At 41.9% G+C, this 25,505-nt stretch overlaps 1 protein-coding gene across 1 annotated transcript in view; it reads left to right on the plus strand.

The window, feature by feature from the left end:
- The window catches only part of LOC309560241 (interleukin-13 receptor subunit alpha-1-like), a 103,596-nt gene extending 79,121 nt beyond the window's left edge, over positions 1-24,475 (plus strand). Inside the window, exons 10-12 of the mRNA XM_082263817.1 lie at positions 5,535-5,631; positions 17,857-17,920; positions 24,346-24,475. Coding sequence (XP_082119943.1) covers positions 5,535-5,631; positions 17,857-17,920; positions 24,346-24,453 — 269 coding nt within the window. The 3' untranslated portion in view covers positions 24,454-24,475. The remainder of the gene's footprint in view (positions 1-5,534; positions 5,632-17,856; positions 17,921-24,345) is intronic.
- The last annotated feature ends 1,030 nt before the right edge of the window (positions 24,476-25,505 follow it).

Consider the following 25,505-nt stretch of genomic DNA (forward strand, 5'->3'; position numbering starts at 1 on the left):
AGGTAGAGGAGTGCAAAGGAGCAGTTGGCAACAGGTTAAATGTGCAAGATGTGTGCTTCTCTGGTTTTCTCTTGTTTGTCTTTTACTTTACATCAAGCATCTGGAACATTTTCAGATTTGTCCAGGTTTTGTGCTTAAAATCCTGCTACACTGACGTAAACCTGTCATTGGGAAAATAGTATGGCCTCATGGCATTCCCTTCTCACCTCTTAGCTTTAAGAGCCGGTTCACGCATATGCGATGGCAGACATCGCATGTGATTCGCAGCACACTGCTCTGCAAATCACATGCGATGTCTGTGTGAGGCAAATTCAACCATACAGATGGTATGGCTGAATTCGCATTGCATTCGGACACAACTCGCACAGGACCCTTTGTGTCTGGTGAGAACCCTTTTTTAGGTCCGCACCAGAATCGGATCGCATGGGTGTTCACACCTATGTGATACGATTCATGTCCAAACTGATATGTGAACTGATCTGGGGGTGTCGTTAACTTTGCATTGACACCCCCAGCGATTCGCATATGGCAGTGGGAACTGCCTGTGAGTTGAATGCGATGCGGGAACCCGTAGGGTGTAAACTGGGACTGAAGCCTGACTCCAAGAAAATTTTAAATGATCCTTTGCAGTGGGGCTGCGCCTACACAAACACTTTTATCTGACCCTACACTTTCCCGGCAGATAGTGCTTCTCCATATTCTGGCAGTGTACTGTACCTCATCATCAACATATCCAATGCCAGGCTATAGACCCTGCTAGGGTCCTGATGATGTCAGGATCCTAAACTTTGATGAGGAAGTCAGAAAAGTGTCGGGAAAATTATCTTTATAATTTTTTTGGGTTAGTAACTCAATGCATTAAGCTGGTGGCTCAACATGACAGCATCTGTGTTCTTTTTAATCACAGGTATCTTTCATGTACAGGTTGAATGGCTTGTATAGGTCAACCCGAGCAACATGTATAGACCAGTTTTAAAACAAACTATGCCCAAAGATACTATGGGGGTTATGTACTAAAACTGGAGCACCCATAATCTTGTGCAGCTGTACACCAATCAGCTTCTAACTTCAGTTTGTTCAGGTAAGCTTTAGCCTGGGTTCACACTGCTGTGGTTCAAACACCGCATGTATTTCTGCCCAGGAATTGCAGCATATTCCTGTGTAAACTACATGCGGTGTCTCTGGGGTGCGATTTTAACCCTTCATTTTTATGACTCAAATTGCACTGCATTCACACCAAATGCAGGACCCTTTTTTTTGTCTGCACCAGAATCATATTGCATAAGTGTTCACACCCATGCAATTTGATTCTTCAAATCGCAATGCGTTTTGCAAACCGATTTCAGGGTGTTGCCTACTTAATATACACTTTTCAATTGGTCGGGATGTGAGTTAGATGTGGTGCTGAATCTACAGCAAATTCGCACCACATCTAGGGTGAACCTAGGCTTACAGTGTTACTAACCCACAAGAGTAAAATCAGTCTGTATATGCAGTAAAGCATGCTTGTTATACTCACTGTGGAACCTAAAGGGGTTATCCTGCGCATTGTGTACAGAGGCTGTTTGATCCTGTCTTCTCTGATCCTCTCCCCTTTTTCACTGTCCCTAATCCATCTCCTGATAGTACAGAGCCTTGGGGGCATTCTGCACATGCTCAGTTTGGTGTGTATTTCTAGAGAGTTTTTCTTTTTTTTTCATGGGAAGAGGCATGTGATTGGCACAGGGCCAATCAGCACAGTCCAGACAGAGGGTCAGGGGTCCTGTAGCCTCATAGGACAGTCAAAGGAAAATGAAAACTCCTCCTATAAGCTTTAACCAGTGCTCAGCAGGACACTGATAGAAGTCACAAGACTTCTATATACTGCTGATGGGAAAAGGTATTCAGCAGTTTATATTTACTAAAAAACATTGCATTTCCATGTTCTGTGTACTGTGGGAGACCAGATATGGTGAATGCAGAGTCCTGGGTTTACTAACACTTTAACCACTTAAGCCCCTGAAGATTTTACCCCCTTCCTGACCAGGGGTTTTTTTGCGTTTTTTTTACTGCGTGACTTTAACGGACAATTGCGCGGTTGTGCGACGCTGTACCTAAACGAATTTCACGTCCTTTTTTTCCCACAAAGTGAGCTTTCTTTTGGTGGTATTTGATCACCTGTCCGATTTTTTGATCATGCGTTATAAACAAAAAAAGAGCGTAAATTTTGCAAAAATAACAATATTTTTCCACTTTTTTTATATGAAAATCCCCCAAAAAAATGTAAAAATCAAAATTTTTTTACATTTTCGGCCAATTTGTTTTATGCTACATATGTTTGGTAAAAAAAATCGCAAAAAGCGTATTTTGATTGGTTTGCGCAAAAGTTATCGCGTTTACTAACAAAGGGAAAGATTTTTGTAATTTTTGGTGTTTTTTTTTTAACGAGTAATGGCGGCGATCTGCGATTTTTTTTTGCGGTACTGCGACATTGCGGCGGACAGATCGGACCCTTGACTGACATTTTTGACACTTTTGGGGGTACCAGTGACATTACTGCAGTAATCAGTGCTATACATATGCACTGTTACTGTAAAAATGACAATGGCAGGGAAGGGGTTAACTGTATTGGAGAGGGAGGGGTTAAGTGTGTCCTAGGGGCGTGTTTCTAACTGTGATGGGACATGTCTCCTATTGTAAAAACATAGTAGAACCGTCTGATCTCCATTTTTACACAGGGGAGAATGACAGGCGGCTTGCTTACATAAGCCGCCCGCCTTTCTCCCGCTCTACCAACGATCGTAGTGTGAGCGGCGGACATCGGGTCCTCTGTGAACGAGCCAAGGCAGGCGCGCGCCTCAGCGGCCGCTATTGGCTCAAAACCCGGCTCAAAACCCGGTGACAGGCTAGCGACGTAGATCTACGTCACTCTGCCTGGCCGGGGCTGACTGCCGCAGTAAATATACTGTGCGCAGTCGGCAAGTGGTTAACAATAAAACCTAGAAGCTGATTGGTTTCTCTACAGGAGCTGCGCCAGATTCGGTCTGCTCTAGTTTTTGCAAATAACCCCCTATGTATTTTCTTATTATTTAGAAGTCCTGCTAGCTAGTCATCTGGAATGATAACAAGAAACACACTGGGGTTGATTTACTAAAAGAGTAGAGTCTGTTCACTATACAAAGTGAATGCAAGTAAATAGGGTAAACGTATTATGTTTATTATGTTTATGTTATTGTGTTTATTTTGAATACTCAAACATGTGGAAGGGAAATGTAAAAAATGGATTTTGCTTGGACATGATTGGATGAGTAAAGTCAACACAAAAAAAAAACTTTTTTATAAAGCTCAGAAAACATTCAGTTTCCATTAGTAAATCAATCTCGTTGGCTGTACGACTGTCTACTGGTAAAAGCAGCAGCATAGTGGGACCATGAGAATCAGTTCATATAAGTAACCCACTGATCACCAACGCCGGGAAAGTGAATCCCAAGTTTCCATCGGTTTACATCTTTATCCTTCCTTAAATTAGACTCAGAAAAAGTATTAGTTCCCTGTCTATATTTTATGCACAGAAAAAGTGGAACTAAAGTCTGCGATACTTACCATTCCTTTAACAGTTTTCGCCAGTTTCAGCATATTCTTCCAAATGCTGGGCTGCAGCCGTCTTCATTGGCTGGCCCAGGGTGACGTCACTCCTGCACAAGTGCAAAACTTCAGTCATCCTGGCACAAAGGATCTGCAGCTTAGTGCCAACTTTCAAAAGCTGACTGCGAGCAGGCAAGTACATTTCTTCTGTAATAAACAACCTGCATGCTCACAGTCTTTAAAACTGAGACTTTAGTTCCGCTTTAATTAAAAAAGATATGTAAAATAATCTGTTGCCTTGGGATTTGTGTGTCCTTGAGATGCTCTTCTGTGGTGCAACAATTCGATAGACCCTGCCACCAATAAAAAGAAAAAAAAATAGCAGGTAAAAAACACAGAAAAATCTATTATTTTATATGCTTACTTGTAATAATTTTACATTCCATAATCTATTTTATTCAATTGCAAAAAAATTTGTCTTGTCAGTTTCCTAGCACAAAATATGCCCAATATATAATTAGCGCAATATAAATAATACTAAGTGAAAAAACTGTGTGCAAATGGATACAAATTACTAATGAGTGAATCTACCAACAGTTTCCCAGCACAGCCCCCCTCCCTACCTGAACATGATGAGCTTAGGTTTGTCAGAATTGGGTTTGGGGCTAAACCTGGTCAACTCTCATTTCTGGGCCAATCAGCTGTGGACAGTGAATTCCCCACCCCGCTGATGACATATACAAAGGGGCAAGGTTGCTTGTGACATCATTGACAATATAAAGCCCCGTACACACGTACCGATGGTCGGCTTACAAATGTTCCTCTTTTCTCCCCGGGATGTCGGTGTCTGCTGAAAAGTGCAAAGACAGCACAAGGACAGCACAAGAATTTTGTCCGCCGACTGCAGAAGTGATGTCATGTAATGGTTAACTTTCCCTGTGTTTTCTATTTTCTGAGCATGCCCAGTCTTGCAAATCTGCGGTCTGTCGGCCGAATTGTGTACTGACAGGCGAACAATCGTCCGTTCTGGTGTCGGCATACAAATATTTTCATGTTTGCAAGAAAGACTTTTGTCCGCGGATTGTGCGCAGACATCTGTCGGAGGCACCATACTAACACGCGTACAATCGGCAGATCTTTCGTCCGCCGACGTTTGTATGCCGACGATCGGTACGTGTGTACGGGCCTTTAGGTTTATTTGTGTACGTCAACTGCGGGGAGGGAGGGGGATGTGCTAAGAAACTGATTAGTCACATTTGCTTGCTAGTTCAAAGGGGAAACCACACCTGCAGCTTATTTTCTCAGGCATGACAGCTGACTTCTGGGTTCAAACAAACACAAGCTCATGCCTATTGTGCGTCATGGTGTCCCAAGCTCTCTATTGGAAGGTATGAACCAGTACTGCTAAACCAGGAAGAAGCAACGTGATCGTCCTGACTAAGGCTGGCCATACATGTTCAATTCTCTTGTACAATTTTCCTTCAGATTTACATTAAACTATGTAGTGCAAAGGCCTGCCTAATTGGACAATTCAAAGTTGTTTCGTTTTGACCTCATATTATATAGTTTTTTTGGTTAAAGAACATTGTACAAGAAGATTGAACCTATATGGCCAGCCTTACAGAAGGATATATATCATAAGAATGGATGGGTAAATTACAAATCCCATGGCAGGTAGAGCAGTGAACATACTGTATGTGTATTTTAGCTGGAGTTCAATTCAATAACAATAATTTCCCAATTTGGGGTTGATTTACTAAAACTGGAGCGTGCATAAATTCTGTGAAGTTCTGCATAAAAACCATTTTTTTTTTGTCGAAGCTTAATTGAACAAGCTGAAGTTAAAAGCTGATTGGCCACCATGCACAGCTGCAGATTTTGCACTCTCCACAGTTTTAGTAAATCAACCCCAGTATTTTTTTACATTTCTGCTTTATAGATTTCTTACACAACAATTTCTTATCTTCTAGATACAGACCACAGCAAAACTATAACCATAATCTCTTTAGTTGTCCTTCCCATTATAATAGTTATACCTGCAGTTATGATGGCTATCTACATAAGAAGGTAAGACATTTATTTACATTTTTACTATCACATTTCATATTTTTAAGGCTGGTTTTACACCTTCCTGTGAAAACAAGTTGTTAACAATTTTTTTTTTTTTTCATGCGTTACTCTTGTCATCAATATGCCTTATAATGAATGCCAAGCACCAAAAAAAAAAAAAAGGACAATGAGGGTCAACTTATTTCACACAAATGTTTATTTCAGATTTTCAATCTCTAAGGCCCCTTTCATACGGGCGGTGCGCCCGACTGACTCAGTTTTGCTCAGTCGCCGATCCCCGCTGAGCAGGCGGATGACAGCTCCGTCTCCGCTTACTTTGCAGAGAAGGAGCTGTCAGAGCCCCGCTCTCCTCTATGGGAGATTGGATAAAAAAGGACCACCTGTCCATTCTCATCCAATCCTCCAGACAGAAGGAAAACAGGGTTTCCATCCGTCTGCATTTCACGGACAGGATCAGACCGGATAGCAGCGGGTGTCAGCGGAGATGTCTCCACTGACATCTGCCACTCTATAGGGCTGCATGGAGCATCCGATCAGGTCCACTTGAAAAACTGACAGGCGGACTGGATCGGAAAGCCCGTGTGAAAGGAGGCCTTAGAGCCTGTTCACACTGCTATGTTTCCTCGCAAGAAAAACGCAGGAAAAATGTTTCCTTTTAAGTCCTATGGGACTTCTCCCCAGTGTTAATTTCGTCAACTAAAATATCTTTGTCTACTAAATTAATACTGTTTTGGTAGACTAAAATACGACTAAAACAATTCAGATGACTAAAATATGACTAAAACTAAAATGACATTTTAATCAAAAGACTAAAATACAAGCCTGATTCCAAAAAAGTTGGGACACTGTACAAATTGTGAATAAAAACAGAATGCAATGATGTGGAAGTTTCAAATTTCAATATATTATTCAGAATACAACATAGATGACATATCAAATGTTTAAACTGAGAAAATGTATAATTTTAAGGGAAAAAGAAGTAGATTTTTTATTTCATGGCATCAACACATCTCAAAAAAGTTGGGACAAGGCCATGTTTACCACTGTGTGGCATCCCCTCTTTATTTTATAACAGTCTGCAAACGTCGGGGTACTGAGGAGACAAGTTGCTCAAGTTTAGGAATAAGAATGTTGTCCCATTGTTGTCTAATACAGGCTTCTAGTTGCGCAACTGTCTTAGGTCTTCTTTTTCGCATCTTCCTCTTTATGATGTGCCAAATGTTTAATATGGGTGAAAGATCTGGACTGCAGGCTGGCCATTTCAGTACCCGGATCCTTCTTCTACGCAGCCATGTTGTAAATGATGCAGTATGTGGTCTGGCATTGTAATGTTGGAAAATGCAAGGTCTTCCCTGAAAGAGACGACATCTGGATGGGAGCATATGTTGTTCTAGAACTTGGATATACCTTTCAGCATTGATGGTGCCTTTCCAGATGTGTAAGCTGCCCATGCCACACGCACTCATGCAACCCCATACCGTCAGAAATGCAGGCTTCTGGACTGAGCGCTGATAACAACTTGGGTTGTCCCTGTCCTCTTTAGTCCGGATGACATGGCATCCCAGTTTTCCAAAAAGAACTTTAAATTTTGATTCGTCTGACCACAGAGCAGTTTTCCACTTTGCCACAGTCCATTTTAAATGAGCCTTGGCCCAGAGAAAACGCCTGCGCTTCTGGATCATGTTTAAATATGGCTTCTTTTTTGGCCTATAGAGTTTTAGCTGGCAACGGCGAATGGCACGGTGGATTGTGTTCACCGACAATGTTTTCTGGAAGTATTCCTGAGCCCATGTTGTGATTTCCATTACAGTAGCATTCCTGTATGTGATGCAGTGCCGTCTAAGGGCCCAAATATCACGGGCATCCAATATGGTTTTTCCGGCCTTGACCCTTACGCACAGAGATGGTTCCAGATTCTCTGAATCTTTGGATGATATTATGTACTGCAGATGATGATAACTTCAAACTCTTTGCAATTTTTTCTCTGAGAAACTCCTTTCTGATATTGCTCCACTATTTTTCGCCGTAGCATTTGGGAAATTGGTGATCCTCTGCCCATCTTAAATTCTGAGAGACACTGTCACTCTGAGAGGCTCTTTTTATACCCAATCATGTTTGCCAATTGACCTAATAAGTTGCAAATTGGTCCTCCAGCTGTTCTTTATATGTATATTTAACTTTTCCGGCCTCTTATTGCTACCTGTCCCAACTTTTTTGGAATGTGTAGCTCTCATGAAATCCAAAATAAGCCAATATTTGGCATGACAATTCAAAATGTCTCACTTTCAACATTTGATATGTTATCTATATTATATTGTGATTAAAATATAAGTTTATGAGATTTGTAAAGTAGTCCATTCCTTTTTTACTCACAATTTGTACAGTGTCCCAACTTTTTTGGAATTGGGTTGTACGACTAAAACTAAAATGGCATTTTAGTCAAAAAGAATATGACTGAAACTAAATTCAATTTCAATTCAATTTACATCACAACGGCTAAATCTGTGTCTGTAGTGCATGTTCAAACCTTAATAACAAAAATAATGAACATGTTATTAGATTTTTACTCCAGGAGTATATAATGTTTGGCAGTTCTAAAGAAATAATGCATTAAAATGTAACTAAACCCATTACATTTTAGTCAACTAAAATGTACTGGAGATTTTAGTCGACTAAAATATGACTAAAATTAAAACAACTCATAACTAAAATATGACTAAAACTAAAATGTCATTTTAGTCAAAAGACTATAACTAAATTGAAATTTGATGTCAAAATAACGCTGCTTTTCACACCATTGCGCTGAGAAAAGGAAAAGTCCTGCATGCTGCACCTTTCCAAAAACTCAACTTCCCATTGAAATAAATGGAAATTGTGGTAAAATCGTGGTAAACCTGCGATTTTGCATTTTTTGTGCTTTTTTGAGTCACTTGTCCATTTTTCACAGGTGCAGGTGGCCCAAAAACATACAGGAAACACATCTGAAACACAGCAAAGTTGCGGTAAAAATGCATATGCACTTTTATTGTGATTTTGCTACAGAGCAGTGTGAAAGGGCCCCTGTTGCGTCTGTCTTTAAATCGTAAAAGTGTATCTACAGCAAGAAACAAAAATGTAGTATATTTCAGCTTACCTTTTATTAAATGTGATGGCTGCATTGGTTTTTTTTTATTGATTTTTTCAAGCTTCTTTCATTTATTTTCACCTGGTAATTCAGCTTCCAACATATTTCCTGTATTTAGGTTCTCTCCACTCTGGATGGAGGATCAGTGGAGCTACCTTTGGGCAGCAGCATTGCCAAGTTGGGGAGAGGATAGATTTATATTCAGTTGAAAATTTAGATGGACTTAAAGCGATTGTATCCTCACCGAAAAAAAAAAAAAAAACCAACAACAAAGGCATAATGAGCTAGTATGCATAGCATACCAGCTCATTAAGAAATACTTACCTTAAAACGAAGCCCAGACACGGTCGCCCGGACACCGCTGAGGGAGCTGTCATGTTCCCTCGGCGTCTCTTCCGGGTTCTGTGGCTCTGGCGCTGTGAGTGGCCGGAGCCACGATGACGTCACTCCCGCGCATGCGCGCGGGAGTCACATTCCGGCAAGGAACGGGCAAAGAGCTCTGAAGGCCCACCAGACCTTCAGAGCACATGCGCCGCTGGTTTCAGCGGCTGCATGCAGGGCAAATATCTCCTAAACCTTGCAGGTTTAGGAGATATTAATTTTACCTACAGGTAAGCCTTATTATAGGCTTAGCATGAGGCGATACCTTGCTGGACCCTATAGAGGTTGCACAGGTAGTCCAACTCCTACAGGATGGCACTTCAATACGTGCCATTGCCAGAAGGTTTGCTGTGTCTCCCAGCACAGTCTCAAGAGCATGGAGGAGATTCCCAGAAACAGGCAGTTACTCTAGGAGAGCTGGACAGGGCTATAGAAGGTCCTTAACTCATCAGCAGGACCGATATCTGCTTCTTTGTTCAAGAAGGAATCAGATAAGCACTCCAGAGCCCTACAAAATGACCTCCAACAGGCCACTGGTATTAATGTCTCTGACCAAACAATCAGAAACAGACTTCATGAGGATGGCCTGAGGGCCCGACGTCCTCCAGTGGGCCCTGTGTTCACTGCCTGGCACCGTGGAGCTCGATTGGCATTTGCCATTGAACACCAGATTTGGCAGGCCTGCCACTAGCGCCCTGTGCATTTCACAGATGAGAGCAGGTTCACCCTGAGCACATGTGACAGACATGAAAGGATCTGGAGAAGCTGTGGAGAACATTATGATACCTGTAACATCGTTGAACATGACCGGATTGGTAGTGGGTCAGTGATGGTCTGGGAAGGCATATCCATGGAGGGACGCACAGACCTCTACAGGCTAGACAATGGCACCCTGACTGCCATTAGGTATCAGGATGAAATCCTTGGACCCATTTTTAGACCCTGCGCTGGTAAAATGGGCCCTGGTGCATGACAATGCCCGGCCTCATGTGGCAAGAGTATGAAGCCAGTTCCTGGAGGATGAAGGAATTGATACTAATAAATGGCCCCCACACTCACCTGACCTAAATCCAATAGAACACCTCTGGGACAATATGTTTTCGGTCCATCTGACACCACCAGGATGCACCTCGGTCTGTTCAGGAGCTCATTGATGCCCTGGTACAGATCTGGACATGCCCCAGGACACCATCTACTATCTCATTAGGAGCATGCCCCAATATTGTCAGGCATGCATTCAAGCAGGTGGGGGCCATACAAACTACTAAGTACCATTTTGAGTTGCTGCAATGAAATGTCAGCAAAATGGACTAGCCTGCTGCATCATTTTTTCACTTTAATTTTCAGGGTGTTTTTGAATTCAGCCCTCTGTAGGGTAATAATTTTCATTTCCATTAAATGATGTGGCATCCTTTCATTATGAACACCTTACCCAGTCCATATCAGTATAGATATCCAGCATGATATTTTTCCCTATTGAGATATGATGTGTTTTCAAAGTTATACTTTAATTTTTTTGAGCAGTATATATATATTTTCTGAAAGCAGACACCCTAGAACAGGGATCTTAAAGTGGTTAAGGCAGAAGATTTTTTATCTCAATGCATTCTATGCTTTAAGATAAAACGTCTTCAATGTGCATCAGCCCCCTCTGCTCCCCTAATACTTACCTGAACCCCTTCTCAACCCAGCAATGTCCAGGAATGCCTCAACTGTCTGGGACTTTCCTTGCTGATTTTCTGAGCCACAGCAGTGGCACCATTGGCTCCTGCTGCTGTCAATCAAACTCAGTTAGCCAATAAAAAGAGAGAGGGGGCCGAGCCAAACCGCGGCTTTGTGTCTGAATGGATACATGGAGCTGGGGCTTGGCTCAGGTGCCCCCATAGCAAGCTGCTTGCTGTGGGGGAACTCAACAAGAAGGAGGGGCCAGGAGCTCCAGCCAGGGACCCGAGAAGAGGAGGATCTGGGCTACTTTATGCAAAATCACTGCACAGGGCAGATAAGTATGACATGTTTGTTATTTTAATAGTAAAAAAATAGACTTTACAATCACTTTACATTAAAATTTACAGAGGTCCAGTCAGTAAAATTTCTGTTGGCAGAGGTCCAGATCTCATGTCTGCGCTATAACACATCACAACCCACCACCCCTCATACATCAGTGTCTTTAGCTTACCATTCACATCAAAACCTCTTCACATCAGAGCCCCCTCTTTACACCAGTACCCTCAGCCCCCCCCGGCATCAAAACCCCTGTTAACATCACAGTTTCTCCCTTTACATCAGTGTCCATAGTCCCCCTTTACATCACAGTTGCCCCTTTAAAGCAGTCCCACAGTGTCCTCAGTTACCCTTCACATCACAGCCCCTTTATGTTGCCCGTTACATCATCATAGTGTCCCTTTATAGCACTGTGCCCCTTATAGCAAAGTACCCCTTATATTACAGTACCCCTCACATACAGTGCCTATTTATATCATCGTGCCCCGTACACACAGTGCCCCCTTACATACAGTGCCCCCTGGTAGCTCTCCCGAGTCTCCCACCCAGTTGCCACTGTCATTCTCACAGCATAGCAGGGGGTGGGAGGCGCTGCATATCTGGATGGAGGGCAGGAGCTGCCCATCTTACTATGTTAATAAGTGGGTGATTACCCGCTTGTTAATTTGAAAAGACACCCACTCTTCATCCCAATTCAGCGGCCGGGCAGGAGACTTGGGAGAGCTCACAGCTGATAAGTGGCGGCCACGATCCGGACAGGACTATCACTTGGTCCGTGCTTAGAACATAGTTTTAGTGATCTCTGCCCAGGGTATAAAATAGTGCCTTAGATTGTGTGCACCCGTGAAACAGCAATAAACTTCAGTACCATATATTTTCCATAGGCAATGCTTTAAAAGCCCCTACAGGTCATCATTTTAAAGTTAACGCCCCTGACAAATGCATTTGTTCCTACATGTGTATATGTGGAGATGGGGGGCTCAACATTTGGGGGATTGCAAGTGCTTGAATATATCATTTTTTACACTTTTTTTTTTCATTTTTTTTTTACCTAAAGTGGAACTTTAGTCAGAAAATGAAGTCCTGCTAGATCACTTCATGCTGGCCTCTTTTGCAGGTATAGCTATGTAAACCATTAAAAATAAGTGCCTATACTGTTTAAAATTCTGTGATACACCATCTCGCCCTGCTCTGCACATGCTCAGTTGCTCTCAATTTTTAGGCACTGCCGAGTTTGTAGAGGCCGATCTTATGACAGTCTTAAACTGGAATTAAACCCTCCTATCCTTTACAGCCAAGGAAGCTGCTTCTGTTTACTGCACATGTGATCAGTTATGACACCATCTGTTTAATCGTTTGACAGTTTGGTTGTGGAAACAAACAAATGTGACAGTTAGCTATCCCAGCATTCCAATAATGTAACTTTTTTGAAATGGTTAAATTGATGGGTTTCGTCTTGATTTGGGCTCTGGGCTTCTACAAAATTCTAGCCCCCAGCAAGAGGAAACAGGAGCAATGCTGAGACAATTTACAGCACACACTAATTTTGGTAGCATAAATATTAATGTGGATGTTCCTTGCTAAAAAAAACATTTTATATCAATATATGTTATGGGTAAAGTTCTGCTTTAACTTTTTTTTTCATCACGTAAGGAACAAAAAGTCCCCCTATGTGATGATTTTTTGGTAACAGGTTACTTTAATGAAACACCAGGGGTCTAAAAGTCCCTTGATAGCTCGCCTAAAAATCGAATGTAGTGCAGATCGGCAGATTGTACTGCATTAAATTCTTTCCCAGCCATGCAGGATGTGGAAAGTGACATTGGGACCCAGAAGTGACGTTTTACATGTTTCTTCCGGGTCTACAAAAAGAAGGGGAGGACATTGGAAGGATGTTCGCTCGGCTTTCTCCTCTCTACCTCGAAACACCCGCATTGCCGGTCCTGGGCATGCCTGGGGGTATGCAGAGCCCGGAAAGCATAGCGGGGGCACGTGCGGGGGTCCATTACTATTACCAGGGGTCTGGGAAAATGATCGTCAGATTCAGAGCCACCAAAAGCTTCCATCTGACAGCCAGCAGTCAAGTTTGTCAGTTGCTTCGGCTGAGTGTTAAACTCATGCTGCTACCGACTTAGTATTTACATCAGTGACAGCAAAGGGTCAGAGGCAAATTCCAGCAAACACTTTTTAAGCAGTTACAGCTAATTTTTTTTTTTTCCTTTTAGGATAAAGGTTTGAATAAAAGCTAACCATTGCATACCTCCCAACTTTTTGAGATGGGAACAAGGGACACCTATTAACAAAAGTATGTAGGCATAGGGCACACGCCCTGCCATGCAAAAAAAATGCCTTAAGGCAAAAAAAAAAAAAAAAAGAAGACTATAAAAAGCCACAAGTGCTTTTTTTACCACTATTATTCCTTTATAACTGGCTTTTAAAATGTACAAATGCAGTAATTTAGAATTTGGTTGAAAGGTTTAGCACTGGGAGACACTTTTTGATAAGTAGTGCATTTTTTTATACAGCTATATAGATTAGACCAAAATGAGGGACAAATGAGGAGGAAAAAGGGACATTGTTCTGAATGAGGGACAGTCCCTCAAAATTAGGGACAGTTGGGAGCTATGCCATTCTAAGCACCCCTGTCAGAGTTAAAGGTTGTCTCAACCCCTCTAACTATTTTACCAGACAGCTTGGCATGTAAAACAAAGTTGAAAATACACAGGATCACTGGGTAAATTAAGGGAAAAAGCCTAAAAAGTAAAATGGATGCAGCCATCACAATTATGGATTGGTAAACTGCATTTATATTACATTTTTGCTTTTAGGTTTAGATACGCTTTGAGCCTTATACCCTGGCTGGGCCTCCTCTGATGTCTCACAGATCATGCAACTATACAAAGGCTCCCTTTTGTGGAGTGGTGCGTTCTGCATTTCCAAAAATTTACTTTTGGAATTGTGAGCAACAAAGTGTTGGTGGCTGCTTTTGTAGCAAAGCCTATTTGAACAGAGTATAGAAATGCAATTACTGGGCCTGTATACTGAATAGGATCCACAAAAGTTTAGGTCTCAGTTAGAACCACCTGCTCTAATTTTTTGCCTTTTCATGTGATGAAAACATGTAAACAAGACCTAGCATAAAAAATTGATTATATTAATCCCTAGCTTGGTATTGTAGCACTGCCCCCTTGAGGATTGCTGGATATTACACTTTCAGGTCTCCCTGGGTTACCGTTAGTAACACTGGCATTAACAATTTAACACTTTACTTCTTGGGTCAGTCAATGATCAGTTCAGGGGTTTGTAGTTGTTTTTGTTGTTTAATTTTAAATAGGGATGGGAGAAGGAAATAGTGGGATACTCCAAATTAACTATTCACAATGCGGAGGACTCCTACTTCTGACGATGCAGCCAGGCTGCTGTTTCACCCTGCCACTAGGTGAATTTGGATTAAGTCTCTATTCAGATGACTCGATGGACTAGATTATCTTCAGGATACTCTCCTAGTATTCCCTTTTACTTGACACACTGACACCCGTCCTCTGACTATCCTACACCAGGGTGGCCCCCCTCAGGTCAGGCCCCTAGACACGATTCCTTGTACTCATGATACTGTTTTTCCAGAGTCTCCAGTGTCTCTCCCCCTCTGGTCAGCTCTCCTGGGCCTCTAGGTTCAGTTCAGTTCCTCTGGACCCCAGGCTGACCGTCTGCGACCGTGTGCCATCACTACAGAGAAATAGGCAGCAGCCACCCTCCCTCTGGGACTCTGCTTACCAGCCTAAGACCCCACAACACATGTGCTCCTGGCTTTTATACAGTATTCCAGAATGCACCGATCCACCCTGTCTCTACCAATCACCAGGACTGTATCAAAGCCTATGTATCCATTGGTCAGGTTTCCTCCCACTGTCCAACATGCCTCCCTATTGGACCAGTGTGAAACATTCTCTAGACCCAATGAATCACATACTGAGCACACTGAGCAAACCCAACTCACAGATCATGCTCTCTGGTAGGCAGAAATAAATATAGATTTGCCTGCTGCTTCTCTGATAGGCAGACAGAGAAAAAAAACTATACTCTCTCACTAGCACCTACCTAGGAGGGTGCTACAGTATTATTGCTTTTTATCCCATCCATATGACAAACTTTTTTAACTTTAAAGCAGTGTTAAACCCAAAAGCAAGCATTTCTTTTATTGCAGCTTACCATTTCTTAAATGAGATGGTTGTATACCTTTCCTTAGTCGATTTTCATCTGGTGATCCAGCCAGCAAGTCCTCTTTTTCACAGCACAAACTCTCCAGCAGAATGTATCAGTTTACATGGATGAGACAAACCACTTCACACTGGCAGGGGTGATTAAAATAATCAGCTTTCATTTATTCATACAAAACCTTCATCCCAAAAGGAAATAAAATGCTTGCTGTAACTGCTCATAAAGTGTGAAATTGAGTATGACTTTAGTTTGTTAGTGGTTCTAAATCTGCTAATGCGTTTAACACTACGCCCCCCCCCCTCCAACTGGCAATGTTGCCACCTGCTGTCTCCTGTGCTCATTCTTCCAAAGTTGTGTTTCGCTAAAACTGGCCAGATCACCAGGGGAAAACAGAGGGAAAAAGCCAAAGAAAAGTAAACTAATGCAGCCACCACATCTAAAAATTTGTAAGCTGCAAAATATGACATTTTTGGTTTTGGGTTTAATACTGCTTTAAGCAATTGTTTTTATATTTTTTCATAAAGCACATTGGAACCTCTGTCAGCATAGTTAAAGCGGAACTTTAGCCCACCCCCCAGGTGGCTCCCCCCCTTCGGGCACCACCATTATGTGCATGCACACATGCGCACAGGCTCTGCCCAGCCTTCGGGTCGCATTTGCCTTTGCAGTTGATTTTACGCACCAGGACTGTTTCCAACTTCCCTGGTAGCAGTCATAAGAGCACATGTTGGATTTCCCAGTCTTCAAAACCCGGTGAACCTCTAACCAAAAAAAAACATCAAATAGAGGACTTTATCTATGTGATTAAAAAAACAAGTTAAGTGAAAAAAATGGAAAAAAACACCCAAGCACGTAAAATCCCCCCATGAAACTTTTCGTGCCCACCCCTACATACATGCATGTACAAACATAAATGCATGTTCTGGGGCGCCTAAGCACAAAAACGACTACCTTACACATTTCAAATCACCACACACACCGTAAGTACAAGTAAGAGCAATAATTCTAGCACCAAAGCTCCTGGGTAACTAAAAAACTAATGACCTGTAGGGGCTTTTAAAGTGTTGCCTAATGAAAAATATATGGTGCCGAAATTTGTTGCCATTTTATAGGCACCAGCAAGTTTAAGGTTTGACATTTCGGGCACAACCTCATCTTTTATATTTTAACAAAAAATTGGGAAATATATTGCACTTGTGTGCCCTAAAATTAACTTTAGTGTATGTTTGGCTAAAATTTTCATTTCATAAACCATTCAGCTAATATTGGTAACATAAAAAATGGAACTACCGCCATTTTATTCTCTAAGGTGTCAAACACAAGGCCCGCGGGCCGAATGCGGCCCCCCAGGCCATTTCATGTGGCCCTCGCACCTCTCCTGCAGCGGCAGCACCCCCCTTGTCTCTGCCCTTACCTTGTCTCAGTAGTCTGCAGCAGAGAGGACAGAACTCCTTTGCCAGGTCCAGCGCTTCTCTGTGCAGCTGCAGAAAAGGCTCATCTTTACCCCCCCTTCTCAGTAGTCCGCAGCAGAGAGGAGGGCAGAACACCACCATGTCTCTGCCTCCCCTGGTCTCCGCATTCAGCAGACTCTGGAAGCTGACTCCAGCCCTCCTCTGTTCCTCCTCCAAACCCTGTACGTTCTTCTTCCCAGATCCACCTGCATCTTCTTCGTGGCAGCAGCACAAGGTAAGGGGGTGCATTGTGATGTAAGGAAGGGTGGGTGACTCTTGCCTTCTGATGGTGGGGGGGGGCTCTTGACATCCCATGTAAGGGTGTAAGGGAGCGTGGGGTGCTTTGGACATTTAATCTTACAGTTTGAGGGCAACCGTAATGCTCATGTGGCCCGCAATGAAATTGAGTTTGACACCCCTCCTCTAAGGTATCTGCTTTCAGAAAATATAATGTTTGTAATCTTCAGGCCTAAAATAATTTAAACGTGTGACAGCGTACGGGTAAAAGCTGGACTCCAGGCAGATAAAAAAGACATTTATTGATGCAGCCCTGTAAACATGAGTATATGATTAGGTGTATTTGTTAATGCAAGCAGTGTACATACCTGAATTTGACCTGCTATTAGCCCCCATGCTGTCCCTGTACACCAGGGTCGAGGTTTCAGTGGAAGACACAGCACAAAGAGCCAAAATTTGACAAGAAACATGTTGATCTGTAGAAAAAATCAGAGTGACACAGAGATGAACGCCTCACTATGCTGCTTCTCCTTTCACTGAGCAGTCACAGGCTGGGTGGTCTAGGATGACAAAATGAGTGGGTTGAATGATGCTGGTCATAATACTGGGGACATCTAGCGTCACAAGAAATACTGCAGGGGAAATCTCCAGATGCAAGCTAAATATTGCTGAAAATTGCTGCAAAAAGCTGGTTTTGTCATTTTGTCTTTTATTGGGCTAATCCTATTTTTCATTATATTTCTATCTGGAGATCTGCTTTACTGTCACATCTGCATACCTATTCCTTACGGAAACTCTATTTTTCTACAGGATCAAGATAATGCTATTTCCTCAGATTCCAAGCCCTGGCAAAATGTTTCAAGAAGATTTTCAGGTAAAGCCTGTGCCAATATATAATCTGGGCAGTTTCATAATGGACACTTTTAAATATATTGCATTAAAGAGAAGAGAATACCTCAAGTTATGTTGTCAGTGGGTATGTGAGGTTTGGCTCAGTCTATCATGCTAGAATACTCAGTTCTGTTACCTACCCTTCCTTTATATTTACAGCATAGTGCCATGCATTATAATGTTACTATAAAAGAGCATGCAAGACAAAGTTATCATCTTAGTAATAAATATATACAGTATATACCGGTGTATATATATATTTGAACAAGTTGGAGAATTTGTAGCTCATTGGTAGCGCCAAAATAGTGAATTTTCTCCAAGCCAGGAGTTTGATTTGGTAAGTGCCCAATTTTCACATATAGAGCACAGCAGGTGACACACTTTGCATCAGTGGCGGCCCATCCATTGGGGGCACAGGGGCCCCCTCTTTCCAAGCATCTGGCCTCCTAATCTACATGCAGGGCACCAGATGCATGGATTCTAATGGGTTTTTTTAAGCACCTGATAAGAGTCAGAGGATCTAATAGGCTTAAAAAAAGGGTGGGCTCGGGGCGCAGAGCACTGCGCCCCAAGCCCACCCTGTTGTGTGACAAATAGCAAATTAATATTCGCTATTGCCACACTGATTCTCCTCCTGGCCAATCAGGATGCGGGTCCTGAGACCTGTTTCCCGATTGGCCAAAAGGAGAAGGCATGCTATTGGCCAAGAAGGGGGGAGGAGACAGCCGCCGGGGGGAAGCCGTCGGAGGAACAAGGTAAGTAAACTGGCGGGGGGGGAGATGTGGTGGTGCAGGCTGGAGTGATCCTCCTCTTCTTGGGTTCCCCACTGGCATTCTGGCTCATCACCCCCCACCCCCACACTGTACCCCCATAACAAGCTTATATAAGAGCAGTGAGAACATTAAGCTTTTATAAAGCATTTGCAGAGCTTTCAGCAAGCTTTGTTGAAGCATTTAAAGTGTCCTTGAGCTCCAGCTTTTAAATGTTGAACACAGATCCTAATGGGAGTGCTGATTTCCACTTTAAACAAGCTGCTAGAAGGCTTCAGCTTGTTGAAAGTCTGCTGAAGCATGATAGCAGCTTGCTTACATTTGTACACTGAGCGGCACAGCTCAGTGTACAAATTTCAGCAATGCCGAGAGGAATGAACTCACACACATAAAAAGCCAAAAATCCGTACCTGAAAGTCATTCTGGATAAAGATGCCAGCGGGGAGCTCTGGGACTCCACAGTATTGGAGAACAGGTGAGTATCGTTCCACTTTAAGACCACAAACCCAACCACCCAGCGAATCCAGTACTGTCCTGTTGCAATCTGCTACTCTGTTCCCACAGGTGGGGTCCCATGCTGCTAGCTTCCCTTCCTCTTGGCATTGGAAGTCTGCTGTCTCTGTCAGGTTTTTGCAGCCAGTCCCCTATGATGTGCACCAGTAGGCTCCTGTAGCCTACTAGGAAATGCAATGGGAATATCCCAGGAGGCTTCAGGAGGAGGACACATTATTCTCGCCTAAGTTTTAGAAGGGAGGTAAAAGGTGGCCATTTTTATTGTGGAAGGGGTTTCCTGGGGTAATAATACATTTTGGGAGTGAAGGCCTTAGGTTACGAAATGTAGAGGTTGGGGGGGCACAAATCTAGATGGCAAGCACTCTGTTAATTGCAAATCATAGTTAATAGGTCTGTGTAGCTTTGCAAAAACATGTTTGTTCTGTAGCCCAGCTTCCTGAGGGGTGGGAGAGATCTCACATACACACATCCTACAGGAAGCATGTAGCAAGTTGAAACAATGATAACACCTTAAATATTGCTTTTTATCATTCATTTCTAAGAAGCCACATGATGAGAAAATAAATCAGATAGAACAATGGCTAGGCTGCAGATGTTACAGCATTTCAGACACAATGATTTTTAGATGTTTGTAGTACATAGATTTATTGTAATCACGGAAGCTTGTACTATATATATATATATATATATATATATATATATATATATATATATATATATATCTATATATAGATAATATTTTTTTATAAAGGTTGTATCCCCCTCCATTTTCTTTTTCAAATGCTGGCTGTATGCCTATTATTTTAGCCCAGCAGTCTTAATATTTTGAGGCACAGAACTGGAACAAGTATGCAGATTAGGCGTTAACTTCACTCTATCTTTCTAATCTTTGTGTTTTTTCAAAGATCAGTGACTCAAAGTAATGAAGACAGAGAGCCAGGCAACTGATATTTTTAGGCTATGTGTACACTGAGCACTTAGTCTATGTGTGACCAATCCTGGCAGTTTTGTGTGGGCAGAAGGCACAGGTGCACCGTCCAGCCCCACTGCCAGCAACCTGTATATATAAGGCTGAATGCTGCGCCGGCTGGGTAAATCTGGGTGCTCTACCCGAGTACAGTAAACCCCCGCTCCATCGCGGTTCAGTTTTTGCGGTCCCGGTATATTGCGTTTTTTTTTTTGTAATGTTATTTTACTATATAAATCATTAAAAATGAAATATTTTGTGTTTTCCATAGCTCTTGCTATGTCTCTCAGTATCTTTTATGTGTTTAAGAGTTTCTATTGTTTTAAAAGTGTGTTTAAAGACCTTAAAATGCTTTTACACGTACAGTGACAATAAAAAAAACATGCCTACAATGCATTTTAATAGGGTTTTTCTATTTCGCGGATTTTCACTTTCCGCGGCTGGGTCCGTAACGTAACCCCCGCAATAGAGGGAGGTTTACTGTAGTACTAACAATTAGTACATAAAAAAGAAGGTAGAAAAAAAGTGTACAGTACTTGGTAATCTGTGTCTTCAGGGGGCAGTGAATAGGTTCAAGTGTTACTAAAGGTAGATCATTTTTTTTATATTATTATTATTATTATAACAAACATGTTATATTCCCCTGCTCTGTGTAATAGTATTGCACACAGCGGCCCCGAACCTCTGTACAAGAGGAGTGAGCAGCAGAGACTGGTCTTTATTACAGGAAGTTTCTTCAGAGGCAAATTTTACACTTCTAAAGTGATAATAAATATATGTGTCAGCGCTACTCAAAATTATGTTAAATATAATAAATTAATCAAATTCATATGTGCTTAATAACTCTCTTAAAGCGGAGTTCCACCCAAAAGTGGAACTTCCGCTTTAGGTGGTCCTAACCCCCTGACATGCCACATTTGGCATGTCATTTTTTGGGGGGGCGGGTACCTAGTTTTGACAGGTACCCGCTCCCACTTCCGCTCGGAGCGCCGCGGCGCCCTGAGCGGAAGTTCTCCTCTCCCCCTCCCTCCCTGCAATCTTCTGGGACATATCAAAGGTCCCAGAAGATTGCCGGCCAATCACGGCGCGTAGCGCAACTCACGCATACGCAGTGCGTACCCGGCTGTGAAGCCGCAAACTGTCACAGCCGGGTACCCACAGCAGTGATGCCGGCGCCGAGGGAGAGGATCGAGGCTTCGGGCGGCCGCATCGCTGGACCATTGGACAGGTGAGTAAAATAGCTGGAACTCCGCTTTAAATGTAAAGTGCTAGATATATAAAGTGTACACGTGCCAAATGATATTACATATAATATGCAATATAAATATTCAATGTGACCATTCAGTAATTATAAAGTGTACATGTGCAATATTACTTATTTATATAGCAAACAAATAAATAAATAAATAAAATATAAAAATGATTAATAAAGTCTTCAACAAAAAGTATTTTCAATAAATGATTATGTGCCAAGTTTCTCATTCAAAAGTGCTCTTGTGCTCCTATAAGTGGGTCTTCATCACATGAGTGCCAGGTGACTTCACACAGTGCTCCCCTCTTAGTCCCTCACTCACCAGACTTATGAGTGTAAATTGCCTGTCACAGCCTCCCACGCTGAGTACTCTGGCTTGTATATTTTCCAATCATCACTCCAGCTCTATTTCCAATTCAACAGGTTTAAGTGGCTTATAGAATCCTTATCCTCGCTTTTCAGACAGTTACCCCCATAATAAAAGAAAAAAATCTCCATTGTGAGGTACTTTCCAGCAGTTTTATTCAATAGATTTAAAAGTTACACTTACATACAAACGGTAGTAAAAACGCCTTGCATTCATTTCCTGGTGTTGGATGCCGCCTCCACGTTCTGCGCTCCCCACACCGGATATGATGTCAGACGTACGGGCAACGGCTTGACGCGTTTCGCTCCACCAATCAGAGCGTCCTCAAAAGCCTTTGGCTTTTGAGGAATAAAACTGCTGGAAAGTACCTCACGATGGAGATTTTTTCTTTTATTGGGGTAACCATCTGAAAAGTGAGGATAAGGATTCTATAAGCCACTTAAACCTGTTGAATTGGAAATAGAGCTGGAGTGATTATTGGAAAATATACAAGCCAGAGTACTCAGCGTGGGAGGCTGTGACAGGCAATTTACCCTCATAAGTCTGGTGAGTGAGGGACTAAGAGAGGAGCACTGTGTGAAGTCACCTGGCACTCATGTGATGAAGACCCACTTATATGAGCACAAGAGCACTTTTGAATGAGAAACTTGGCGCATAATCATTTATTGAAAATACTTTTTGTTGAAGACTTTATTAATCATTTTTATATTTTATTTATTTATTTGTTTATTTGCTACATAAATAAGTAATATTGCACATGTACACTTTATAATTACTGAATGGTCACATTGTATATTTATATTGCATATTATATGTAATATCATTTGGCATGTGTACACTTATATATAGCACTTCATATTTAACCACTTAAGCCCCGGAAGATTTTACCCCCATTCCGACCAGGGGGTATTTTGCGATTCGGCACTGCGTGACTTTAATGGACAATTGCGCGGTCGTGCGACGCTGTACCTAAACGAATTTGGCGTCCTTTTTTTCCCACAAACAGAGCTTTCTTTTGGTGGTATTTGATCACCTGTGCGATTTTTTTGATCACGCGCTATAAACAAAAAAAGAGCATCAATTTTGCAAAAATAGCAATATTTTTCACATATTTTTATATGAAATTCCCCCCAAAAAAAATGTAAAAATCAAAATTTTTTAACATTTTCGGCCAATTTGTTTTATGCTACCTATGTTTGGTAAAAAAAATCGCAAAAAGCGTATTTTGATTGGTTTGCGCAAAAGTTATCGCGTTTACTAACAAAGGGAAAGATTTTTGTCATTTTTGTTTAACTCGTAATGGCGGCGATCTGCGTTTTTTTTTTTTTTGCGGTACTGCGACATTGCGGCGGACAGATCGGACCCTTGACTGACATTTTTGACACTTTTGGGGTTACCAGTGACATTTCTACAGTAATCAGTGCTATATATATGCACTGTTACTGTAAAAATACACTGGTAGTGAAGGGGTTAACTTTATTTGGGAGGGAGGGGCTGTGTGTGTCCCTAGGGACGTGCTTTCTACTGTGATTGGCTGTGGCTTGAGCTGTAAGGACACTGATCAACGGATCTACATAGTAGATCCATGTGATCAGTGTCTTTACAGCGAGGAGAATGACAGGCAACTTGTTTACACAAGCTGCCTGACATTCTCCCTCTCCCCCGCCGATCGCCGAGTGGCCGGCGGACATCGGGTCCCCTGGTCACACGCGCGGGGGGGTCCGTGACCACGCGGGAGCGGGAGCGCGCCTCCGGGGGCGCGCGCTCGCTCCCTAGACCCTCACAAGCAAGCAACGTAGCCCTACGTTAGTTTGCCTGTGAGGGGCTGACCGCCGACGTAGATAGTCGTGCGGCGGTCGGCAAGTGGTTAAGAGAGTTATTAAGCACATATGAATTTGATTAATTTATTATATTTAACATAATTTTGAGTAGCGCTGACACATATATTTATTATCATTTTAGAAGTACCCCTTCTTGTCTAGCTGCAGCTCTTTTATTAAATTATAATCATTTAATTATTTATTAATTAATTTATAACACCATAAGCGCAGGTACTCTTATTGAGCTTTTAAATTTTACACTTGATTGCTACACTGATCAGAAATATACAAAATACACCAAGAAGTAAGAATACACTTGCCTCTTGCATTTAGACTTTTTGTTTACCCTGTAGTTTAACTTTAAGCCTGCTTAAAGGACAAGTATACTTTTTTAAGTAAACATTTAAACCAAAAGGGAAGAGCGTGATATAGACCTTTCAATGTATACTATAAGTTACACCCAACCTATATGTTTAGGTTTCATTATTCTGTGCCATCTCCACTCCTAGCTATCTATATAGAGGATGCATATGTGTGCTGTCAGCCATACATTCAATTGAGCTGATATATCTTTGTTTTCTGTACTGGTAATTAATTCATGAACAATGTCAGTCATAAGATCTTGCAGCTTGTAAAGCCATAACCTGTTTCTTTTTACTTTCTGTTCTTTGGCATTAGCAATGTTTATGTGAAAATGTATTTTCGGTTTCTTGTTACAGGAATGGATAAAGAATGGCAGCATGAATCACTTCAATAAACCTCAAAAAGAGGAGGTCTGCCCAGTATCTGTCCTTGAAATGCCACTTACACGTACGGAAGCTGATTAAGACTATCAAACACTTAATCGACGAAGAATGTGAACAAGTTTTTTAGGGACCCGCCCTTTCTATCAGAAAGGTCTTATTGCAAGTTGGAACTGATCACATAGTATTAACTAACTGCTGAACAGCCAGTCAGAAAAGCATGGATTTTCAGTGCAACAATCTGAAAATAAAACATTTTAAAAATATATTTGTTGAAGACACCGTAGTGTTGTTTTTGTTATATGTGTAATGAAGAGAAAAAAAAATTGTGAGCCTGGGAAAGAACTGTTCCTCCAGAAGCCATGGAACAAGTATTGGTTTGCTTCTGCTCCCACAACTGTTGCTTCAGGCAGGTTCCCTATTTAGCAAGGGATATAAAAGTTATAAATAAGTAGTGACATGTACAGTGCAGAACAGCTAATCTCAACCAGGGTTCCTTCAGAGGTTGCTAGGGATTTCTTGAGATGTGATCTGATGATGCTTGCGTACTTTTAGGTCCAATGCCACTTAGCGGAGCCGGCGCTATGGTTCAACTTTTCTTTTTAGGTGCCTGAGTGTGGCCACCACTTTAGGGGAGCCATTTTTCCACTGACCACCAATGTAAGGGCCATTCTTCCAAATAAACACAGAACTTATTTTAGCATGACCCCACAATTATTTCAAGGGATTCCTCTGGGGTTAAAAGGTTGAGAAAGGCTGATCTGGAACATTAGAACTTAGCTTTTTGTTAAGTTTTGCCATTTTTTTCTGCGATCTCTAATTTCAGTTATTTAATGATCTGAACTCCTAGGTTTGAAGTGTATTCTATAATGCACAATGCATTGCATATTTGTAAAGTGTATACATAGGTACATATAGTTAGTCTGCTTGAAAAAAGTAAATCTAGTTCAACCAATAAATGGTATGTGTGAGCTTTTCTTTTTACAAGGATAAGTCTTTAATGCTGTAATGTTAATGAGCCTTGCATATACTTTCTGTTAATGAGCCTTCTTGTTCTCAAGCAACACTTCAAAAAGTACATTGGGTTTATTGGGTTAAGAGCAATGTGCAAATGCAGTACCTAATAGCACACAGTC

The sequence above is a fragment of the Pelophylax lessonae genome, assembly GCF_965119305.1.
Source record: "Pelophylax lessonae genome assembly, chromosome: 7".
Taxonomy (NCBI): Eukaryota; Metazoa; Chordata; class Amphibia; order Anura; family Ranidae; genus Pelophylax; species Pelophylax lessonae.